The sequence below is a fragment of the Tupaia chinensis genome, unplaced genomic scaffold (genome assembly GCF_000334495.1).
Source record: "Tupaia chinensis unplaced genomic scaffold, TupChi_1.0 Scaffold138425_1, whole genome shotgun sequence".
In the NCBI taxonomy this organism is placed as follows: Eukaryota; Metazoa; Chordata; class Mammalia; order Scandentia; family Tupaiidae; genus Tupaia; species Tupaia belangeri.
In genome coordinates, this window is record NW_006198322.1 from 181,789 (window position 1) to 192,492 (window position 10,704).

Consider the following 10,704-nt stretch of genomic DNA (forward strand, 5'->3'; position numbering starts at 1 on the left):
AAAAAAAAAAAAAAAAAAACAACCAAATCTAGAAATGATTCTGAGATCCTCCAATAGAGCTTGGTTACTATTATCTCCCTCCCGAAGATCTATAACTCACATAGGTGGTGTGAAAGCTCTGAAGACTCCTACAATAAAGAATTGGCTTACCGCTGCTTAATCAAGTGCCCTATAACACTTGTTGACAAAATAAACATTCATTCATCGCGTGACCAAACTCAGATTCAGAGCTGTCCTAAGTGATTTTTATATAGCAGCATCACCAAAGGGCAATCCAGGATCAGAAAAATGAAAAAATGTAAGTAAAAGTCTTCTACTTTCTCGAAATGTTTAAAGGAAGTGTGTGTTTACTCTGGAATTAATGTAGAAGAGTATTTGTTGGAGATTTTTAAATGAACTTTGGAACATTTTAAAGAGATTTTGGAAGTCTTGTCTTATGCCTACATTTTAATGTTCCCTGATCAAACATAGAAGATGTCTAAGGTTATGGTTCTAAAGTTATGTTCTAAAGATAGGTTCTAACATTATGATGAGGAATGTTCAGAACAACTGGGCCAACTGTCATTAAATGCAATGACTTAAAAGGCAATGTTTTGTAAATACCTACGTCTAGTACAAGTGCTAATTATTATTCCCAAAGAGGTCTGATTCTAAATTAGATTTTGCCATTAACCAATTGTGACCTAGGCATGACCATCCCCATTTTGACGACAAGGAAACCAATACTCTGAGAAATAAAGTGATGTGTCTAAGGCCACACGTGGACCTAAGGTCATCTCAGTGGTTCCCAGGGCTGCAGATCCCAGCTCCGAGCTCTGTACTTGCTGTACTCTGGCTCCCTGGCCTCCTGCTTCTCAGAGGCAACCTGGCATCCTCTGAGTCTTCCCCAGTTAACCAGGGTGTCAGGTTCCCTCTGTGCCAAGCCTACGATTCATTGCTATTTCCCCAAGATCCTGACCTCAGCCACTTCCAACACAGACTGAAATGATCCAGAGTGGTTCTGGCCTCTCTGAGAGCCCTTCCAATGGTTAAGAAGTTGAGCTCCAGCCTCGGTTATAGGTCCTTTGCTCCGTGTCTATGTGGGTCTGAATGACCCTAATGACTCTGTCATGACCAATGTTCAAACCCCAAGTGTTCCCCAGAAGCTTTGGCCTTTCCCCAGGGGGACACTTACTCTAGGAGCCCTCATTCCTCAAGATTAGGAAACTTGTGACCAATGGAGAATAATTTCTCCATACCATTAAGATTCACCCGTCAACGTGGCCAAGGAACAAGAGGACACCGAGCCAACTCCTCCCCATCCTCCTGCCACTCCATGGCTCTCTGTTTCCCACCACTGACCTCCTCACCTCATTCTGATGGCCTCTCATGCCATTGTGTACTAGCCTATGTCAGCTTTGGAGACTCAGTGCTTTCAGACTTTCTCTTCCCCAATTCATTCCTTTCTCTCTAGCTCATGCATGCCTCCTGGGAGGGACCAGAAATTTTTCCTCAAGAACTTTTCCCATGGGCAGCCCAGGAAGATTGGGGACACCTAGCTCCAGGCTCCCTGGATCCCTCTCCCCCGCCCCAACTACCCTAACAGCCACTGGTAGGTGGTTGTTGGGCACAAGGGACTCACTCCTAGACTTGCAAGTCTGAGCCCCACCACTCCCTCTCCTAATATTAACAAGGCTGAGCATCTTAAGGGACACTTGCATTAACGGGACACGGACCAGGCACTTGCTCTCAAGCACTTTAGATGCCCTATTGCATTTAACACCGTAAGAATTCTATGAAGGCAGATACTATGGTTTCCCATGTTTACAGTGCAGAAAATTAAGCTTGAAGAAGTCGAATAACTTCTCAAATGTCAATACCAAGTGGTGAAACCAGGATTCGAAACCAAAATATCTCCAATCCTCAACTATTCTGCTCTTCCCCTACTCAGGTGACCTCTTCTTGGAATCAGAAGGAAAAGCAAATGTCCCCAACAGGCACATTTTACTATTTTCAAAAGAAATCCCATCCTGTGCATGTAGAAATGGGTTCACCAGAGACAAACGCCTTGTTCCCTTTAAGGATACACTACACGTTTAATTCTCAATCAGAAGTCGGTTTCAGCGGTAAGGAGAATGGAGGCTTAGTCATTACCATATCTACGATTGTAGCTCTCATATCCACCTCTCAAAATTGTGCCTCAGCAGTGTGTTCGGAGTATTCTTACACAAAGCAAACACCAAGGCAATCCAATCTGTCTAAACATTTATGTCCCACTCAATCTGTTTAAAATGCTGGGTCTCACCAACACTTTGTGTGGGATCCTGGAAGGCAGTTCCCACAGCTCATGTTGTGTTACATAAAAATATGTCAGGATTGGCAATGGTTTGTTTATTAGGTCCAACTGATAACAACCAAGTATAATTCTTCGGGTATTTTCCCAACATAGACTCTGTTAGAATAGGGAGGAAAAAGGTCTAGAGTCCCCAAATAGCAGCCCTACGATCCATTACTTTTGCTTTATTAGAACTCCATTGAAATGCTTGGAACGTAAGCCTTCCAACAGATCCTGCCCATCTGAGGCCCAGCATGTCCCAGGTTCAGGGTGCCCCCACTCTGCTATCTGCTGAAACAAGGAAGTCATCCCCATCTTCAGTTCTATCTAGTCATCAGCCACTAGGAAACAAGCCTGGAAGCATGAGGGTCCCCTCCCTGCCAGCAATGGGCTTAGGTTGGGGTACACTGCATCTGAAGAGCTGAAATGCATCGATGCCCCATAGAGTCGCAGCTCTTTATCACCCCGTTCAAGTAAGGCAGACCGACCACCATCACGCAGAAGTCTTTGATAATCACCTCAGTGAGGCCTTCATTAACTCCATTGTCCTCTCTCCCTTTAACTTTCCTTTTCTTTCTTTTCCTTTTTTCCTTTCCTTCCCTTCCCTTTCATTCTCTCCCCCTTCCATCTTTCCTTCCTTCTTTTCTAATTTTTTTGAACCTTACCATAAGCCAGGCACCGTGTGAAGTGTGGGGAGAAAATGGGAATGAAACAAACGTGATCCTTCTCATATGATGAATCCTTTCTGGATCTTAACAAAGGGGCTTCTATATTTAACTCTTGTCCACCTAATCCATTTCTTCTTCCTGAACACAGAGCTACATTCCCCAGGACCTCTTATAGCTAGCTGCAGCTATGGGACTTGACTGAGTTCTGGCCAGTGGAATGTGGGTAGAAGCAAGATAGTCTTCTCTTATTTATTTATTTATTTATTTACTTGCCATAGGGTCTGTGTGCTCACTGGAGATAAACAGGTAGAGAGGGAGAGTGAGAAATCACCCTCTAAGGGTGATGAACATGTGGCAATCCCTTCTCCTTTGTTCTCCTCTCAGAATTTCAGGCATGCACAAACACGCTCCTAGTGTGTTTTCCAAGCTGCCAGGTATGAGACTTGAACTGTGAAGGTGGTCATGTGGGATCTAGTTCCCAAATCACCATGCTACCTGCTGGCCTGAACAAGATATTCCATTCCAGACCTGGCCCATAAAACCTCCCACAAACGCTACATGCTTTCTCTCTTCCACCACACACAGCCCTATGGCAGAGGATCCACTGGTGGTCTCTGAGGCCCAAAGGACAATGGACCCATAAGGTAAAAGGAGTTAGGTACCTGAATGACCGTGTGGATCAGAGCACATCCACCTGCCCACTCGCTGAGATATGGGAGTTGATTTTACAGTAGTAAGCCCACTCTGATGAGTACCCAAATCATGAGATTAAATGACAAATTATATCTTGTTTCTTTGGCAAAGTTTCTAAGGAGATGTTTCGCCCAGGAGTAGTTAAACTTTTACCAAGTCAAGAATCTCAAACTTGGCTCAAGCTTTAATAAAAGTAGTAACCAATAGGTAGCAGCTTAATGTTGTTTGTGCAGAATTTAACAAAGGTTATTTTTAAACAAGTTGATATATGACAGGGGCAGTATGGCAAACCAGTAGAGGAAAAACAAACTATTGAACATATGGTTCTAGGCTAACCTGGCCATAAGAGAAAATTAAAATTCCATTCAGAGTCCACACTACACACAATATATTCCCTGCGAACTGAAAACGTCAATGTAAAAAACAAAACTTTAAGACTTTAAAAGTATAAATAAAAAAAATATATACTTAGGGTCAGCCAGTGGCATGGTGGTTAAGACAGCTAGATCCCACATGGCCAACTCTGTGGCTTAAGTCTCCAACCTGGTGATTTGAAAAACATGCCAGGTGCATATGTGTGCATGCCCAAAATCCTAAAAGAGAGAAAAACGAAGAAGGGACTGTGGTGGGACCACGCCCCATGAGGAGAGGGGTGTTTTTTTTTTCTTTTTTCTTTTTTCTTTTTTTTTTTTAGAGGTTTTTGCTATAGGGCACGTGCGCTCGCCAGACAGACAGAAAGAGACAGAGAGACACAAAGCAAGAAATCACCCCCCAGGGGAGATGGCCATGCCGCAATCCCTTCTCCTCCAGTCTCCTCTCGGGATCTTAGGCATGCATGCACACACGCCCTGTGTGGGTTTAAGCCACCGTGTCCAGGACTCGAACCACAGTCGACTCCATGGGAGTCCAGCAACATAGCCATTACGCTAATTGCTGGTCCCCAGGAGGGGGGTGTTTTTTAAAACTTTCCATAAAGAAAAGAAAAGAAAAAAAGAAAAGAAAAGAAAAGAAAAGAAAAGAAAAGAAAAGAAAAGAAAAGAAAAGAGCATTTATTACAATAGAAAAGAGTATCTCAAAAGGAACACAAAAGCACAAACCAAATGAAAAGATTGAAAAAAACCTGATTATGTTCAAATACAAGTTTAGTACAACAAAGCAAATGGAAAAGCAATAGTCTAGAACAGGAATTGAAAAGCTATGGTCTGCAGGCTACAGTCCAGCCTGCTGGGTGCTTTAGTTGATAAAGTTCTGTTGGAACGCGGCAGCATCCACTGACCTATGACTGCCTTCATGCTGTGACAGAACCAAGCAGTTGCGGGACCAGCAGTTAGCGTAATGGCTATGTCACTTAACTCCCATGTAGTCGGCCACGGTTTGAGTGCCGGACCCGGTGGCTTAAACTCACGCTGGTGGCTTAAACTCACGCTGGGGGCGTGTGCATGTGTGCCCAAGATCCCGAGAGAAGAAAGGTGGAGAAGGGATTGTGGCGTGGCCATCCCCTGGGAGATGATTTCCCACTTTCTGTCTCTCTGTCTCTCTCTGTCTTTCTAGCAAAAACCTCTCCAAAAACAAAAGAACTGAGCAGCTGCAAGGGAGACTCGGGCCTACGACACCTGAAACATTTACTATCTGGCCCCTTACAAGAAAGTTGAGAAGGTATCTATTATACAAGATACATAACTGGCAGAGATCAGTGTGTGCCTTCCACTGGGGCATTCGAGGAGGCACTGTGAGGGCTATTAAATGGAACAGCCTTGGTGTAGGGCAGCTAAAGGCACTGTCAGCTGCTCACACGCCAAGTGTCACACAGTGGCAGCGAATCGGGCTTGCATATATCAGCAAGGATAAGCTTCACATGAAAGCTGCGTAAAGCCACGTGGGATGTGGTGCCATGTTAGCAACACACTGAGCAAATAGCACGTATTTTGTTGAAGTACATACGTAAGTCCTGAAACTGGTAAAAAACATGCAGGGAAGCTATTCCTTGCCTTTGGTATAGCAGTTTCTGCTCAGAAGATTCAGAACAAGCTGAAATGACTAGGTGGGTTTTAGCAATTGATGGGCTCTTAAAAATCTAAATGAAATAAGGCAGAATGGTAGCATGCATTAAATATCAGTGGTGAGCACACCATGCTTTGTTATTTCCGATACTTTTCTCTACATTTAAATCATTCTAGCTTTAATAATAATAACAACAACATAAAATAAAAACACCAAAAGGCCCAGGTCACTACTATTGGATAAGCAATTAAATAGCACTACCAAGTCACAAGGCAAAGGTAAGTGTGTCCCTAAAACTTGAGGACAGTGCAGCTTCAGAATAAGATATACTTGATTTGATCATTTTTTCCTAATTATTTTATTTAACTTTATTTGTCTATTTATTTATTTAAATTTGACCAGAGAGAGACAGAGAGAGGGGGAAAGTGAGAGAGCTGCCAGGTCTGGGACTCGAACTGCGGCCGGCCATGTGGGAGTTCAACACCTTTAACCACCGCGCCACCTGCCGACCCCGATTTGATCATTTTTTTAAAGAATTATTTTATTTTATTCATTATTATTATTATTTTATTTAACTAGAGAGAGCGAGCGAGGGAAAGTGAGAAAACAAGCCAGCAGGTCCAGGACTCGATCTGTGGTCAGCCCTGTGGGAGCCCTAGCCAGCACACTTGACTTTAAACACCAGCTCTGTCACTTACGGGCTCTCATTGGCATTCTCGAACCTCCTTTTCCTCACTGTGAGAATGCAGTTAGTGTGTATCTCCAAAGTTTGTCAAGGGAATTAAACGAAATAACCTATGTAAAGCACTTTGTACAATGCAGATATAATAACTGCTCCATAAGTGGTAGATACCATAATTTCTGTATTTATGTAAGTAAAGTCCTTTCTGAGCATAATTCTGTACAACCAATACTAAAAAATGAGTAAAATTAGAAGTAACTGGAAGTCACCCTCAAAGGTAGAAAGTTTGTCAAGACAGGTAAGAATGACTTGGCTACACTTGATTTATTTTTGGTTGTTTGCTATCAGGTGCATGTGCTCACCTGAGAGAGAGAAAGGGAGTGAAAGTGAGAAATCACTCCCCAGAGGGGTGGCCACACTGCCATCCCTTCTCTTACATTTTCCTTTTGGGATTTTGGGGATGCATGCATATGTGCCCAGCATGATTCTCAAGCCACTGGGTTTAGGACTCAGACTGTTCAATTGGCCATGTGGAACTCAGTGCCTTCATGCTTTGAAAGATAATCGGATGCTGTTTCATTTCTCATGTTCCCAAAGCCACAGCATCTAGAACCTCCTCTGCAGCAAGGAAAGGTAGATAGAGTCTTGAGCAAAGGTGTCATTGCTAACCGTTGAAGTTTAAAACAGCGTTTCTTAAATTCTGGGTCTAGAGGCTTGCCTGGAAACAAAGGCCTCTAGTTAAAGCAATCAGGCTTTGTTCAAGGCAAATATAAACATACTTGTGGGTTCCAAGGAGGCATAACTTAGAGGACTGACCCCAGAGGACGGGAGGTCAGAGCAGACTCCTGTGGTCTGTGCTTTGTTTCCTGTCTGGGACCACCTTGTGGGTGCCCTGTGTCAACAAGAGGTGGCCACAGTGGAGCTGAAAAGGCAGACTGGTTTGTGGGCTTTGAAATCTCTCCCGGGGACTTGAAGAGAGGTAGCTGAACCAAGAGTTTGGGCATGAGCTGGACAGTTAGCAGTATAGGTTTGGGACAAGGACACAAAGTGGCTGAAAGTCAAGGCAGGGACTTTTCTTGGCTACATGGCTGGACAGCAAGGCGGTCAGCTGCAGCTGGCTGTCTTAGCCTGAGATGAGAAGGTGTGAAGGCAGACAGCCCAAGGCAGAGCTGGGAGCACAAAGGGCACCCTGGAGGTGCCAGCAATCCAGGCTCCTCATTGTCACTGTCACCCGTGTGCTCCTGACCTCAGAAGTAAGCCTGGGGTGGGGCAGGAGGCAGAGAACTCAGAATGGAGAACAGGCCAGGACCTTGAATTAAATAAGCCTCAATCTTTGAAATAATTATCCTCAAAAGACAATTTAAAACTGGACGAGAGAGCAAAAGTGTAATATACATATACTTGAAAATAAGTTTATATTCTATCCTATTGAAAATAAGACTTCATAAGTTACGCTTGGTTACTGAAATCTTTTAAAACACAACCGATCTGTGGACCAACAGACGGCATAATGGTTACAGTGCTGGACCCCACATGGCCAACCATAGTTTGAGTCCCTGGCCCAAAAGCTTGAAAAAACAGACTTGCTTGTCTGTGTTGATTGCGTAATTTAAAAAAAAAATTTTTTTGCCATTGGGCATGTGCAAGAGAGACAAAGAGAGGGAAAGCGAGAAATCCCCGATTACATACTTTTAAAGACGATTGGAGAAGCATCTTTATCATCCAGAATAACTAAGTCTGCCCCATGGTGCCCTGCAACCAGTGGTGCTGAGGCTTGGCTCCCAACCCTGTGATCCAACCCTGAGGTTGGCCTTGGGCTGGTTTGCTGGAGGCTGCAAGCGTAACCACTCTGCTCTGTTCAAAGAGTATAACCAGGGGGGCCAAAAGGTGCCATGGAGGTGAAACAACGCTCTGCAAAGCTGACCCACACGGGGCCGCCGTCCAAGTGTGGAGACTCCCCTGAGGGCACTGAGCATGCACATGCGCTGATCCAAGGCTGGCCGAGGCTGCCTCTCACTGGCTAAGAGAAAGAAAGAGCAGAAGTAGAACATCTCCAGGGTGGTCCCATGGCCTAGCCGTTAGGGAAGCCAGATTCCACGTGGCCAACCGCTGTGAGAATCCTAGCCCCAGCAGCTTGAGAAAATGCCACGAGACGTGCATTTCTAAAATCGCACTGGGATGCAGAAGTGAAGGAGAAAGGAGAAAGGACCGTGGCATGACCACGAACTCTGGGGAGTGCTCTCTCTCCATTTCTCTCTCATACAGCGCATGTGCCTTCTGGCAAAAAAAAAAAAAGGAGGGAAAAGAAAATTTTCCTATAATAACTACAAAATCAGTATTATCAAGCTAAAGTTTTGAGAGAATGTAAGTTGTCCCAGCCAACATCAAACAAAAGAAAAAAAAAATCAAGGTACAATTCAACTCCTTTCTCAATAGACTGTGACCGCTACTAAACCATTTTTGTTTTTCTTTGAGAGGTTTTTGCTATAGGCTGCGTGCACTCACCAGACAGAGAGAGATAGAGAGACAGAAAGCTAGATATCCTCCCCAGGGGGGATGGCCACGCCACAATCCCTTCTCCTCCATTCTCCTCTCGGGATCTTGGGCACGCATGCACACGCGCCCGGCGTGAGTTTTAAGCCACCCGGTACGGGAAACGAACCGCGGTCGACTACGTGGGAGTCCAGAGACATAGCCATTACGCTAACTGCTAGTCCCACTGCTGCCAAACCTTTAAAAAGAGCTATGATCAGGAATTGTGTTCGCAGCCACAGCCGCGTTGCTGGTGCTCTCCAACGCTAGCGCCGCCTCTAGCTCGCAGGGCTCCGGCCCAAGAAGGGGGTAAGTGAGGAGGTCTCCCCACCTGGGCTCCTACAAAGCAAATCCACCGGTGGTAAAACACCCAGGAAGCAACTGGCTACAAAAGTCGCTCGCAAGAGTGTGCCCTCTACTGGAGGGGTGAAGAAACCTCATCGTTTCAGGCCCGGTACTGGGGCACTCCGTGAAATTAGACGTTACCAGAAGTCCACTGAACTTCCGATTCGCAAACTTCCTTTCCAGCGTCTGCTGCGAGAAACTGTTCAGGATTTCAAAACAGATCTGCGCTTCCAGAGCTCAGCTATTAGTGCTTTGCAGGAGGCAAGTGAGGCCTACGTGGTTGGCCTTTTTGAAGATACCAACCTGTGTGCTATCCATGCCAAACGTGTCACAATTACGCCAAAAGACATCCAGCCAGCACGCCGCATACGCGGAGAACGTGCTTGAGTCCACTATGATGGGAAACATTTCATTCTCAAATAACAACAAAAAAAATTTGTTTTCTCTTCTTCCTGTTATCGATAGTTCTGAACGTTAGATTTTTTTTTTTCCCATGGGGTCAAAAGGTGCCTAAGTATATGATCACAGGTGGAAAACGGGACAGAAATTGGGTATTGGCAGTTTTTCCATTTTCATTTGTGTGTGGACTTTTAATATAAATGCGGGGATTAAAGCATTAATGCAAGTCAAAATGTTTCGGTGAACAATTTTCAGCAGTTCATCTTTATAACAATTACAAATAAACCTGTTAAAGTTTTCTGGGGAAAAAAAAAAAAGAGCTATGATCAGGACCAGCAAACGGCATAATGGTTATGTTGCTGGACTCCCACAAAGTTGACCGCAGTTCAAGTCTCTAGGCATGTGTGCGTGTGTGCCCACCCAAGATCCCCAGAGAAGAACAGAGGAGAGGGGACTGCATTGTGGCCATCCCCCTGAGAGGTGATTTCTTTTTCTCTGTCTCTGTCTTTTTGGCAAGCGCATGCAACCCATAGCAAAAACCTCTCTAAAATAAAAAAAAGAAGCAGTTATGCTGGTTACTTTGTAGTTCTGACCCGTCATTTTAGTCCCATTTTACAGTTGAGAAAACTGAGAAAAAAAATAAATAAATAAAGCAAGCTACGAACGATGGCTAAATGACTCTAACTCACCCAGAAATATTTTGGAAGCCTGAGAAAAGCTGTAGAACTTCCCGTGTATTGCGTTCAGAGCCCTTCCAGACAGAATCTTTCCAATAAAAGCCTCCAGATTTCTTATCACCTGAATTGGGGCATCAGAACTAATCTGAATGATTGCTTTGATTTTTTTTTTCTGTGCTGTTTTTTTTTTCTGACTACCTGGGTCCTCATTCTATTAACATCCTAATAGAGACAACAGATACAGTAGTGACTGCAGCAATGGCTGGAAAAGCTGCAGACAGCTGGTGCCGATGTCCCTGTGGCAGCCGAGGGGGATTCTGTGTAGATCCCCAGATACGGTCACAGGTCTGCTGCTTTGGGGTACAGTAAGTGTGAGGAACCAAAAGTCAAAAG

At 44.6% G+C, this 10,704-nt stretch overlaps 1 protein-coding gene across 1 annotated transcript in view; it reads left to right on the forward strand.

Annotated features, from left to right (window-relative positions):
• LOC106736315 (histone H3.2) overlaps positions 1–9,622 on the forward strand; it is a 9,953-nt gene extending 331 nt beyond the window's left edge. The window contains exon 2 of the mRNA XM_014592744.1: positions 9,180–9,622. Coding sequence (XP_014448230.1) covers positions 9,180–9,622 — 443 coding nt within the window. The remainder of the gene's footprint in view (positions 1–9,179) is intronic.
• Positions 9,623–10,704: the final 1,082 nt, after the last annotated feature.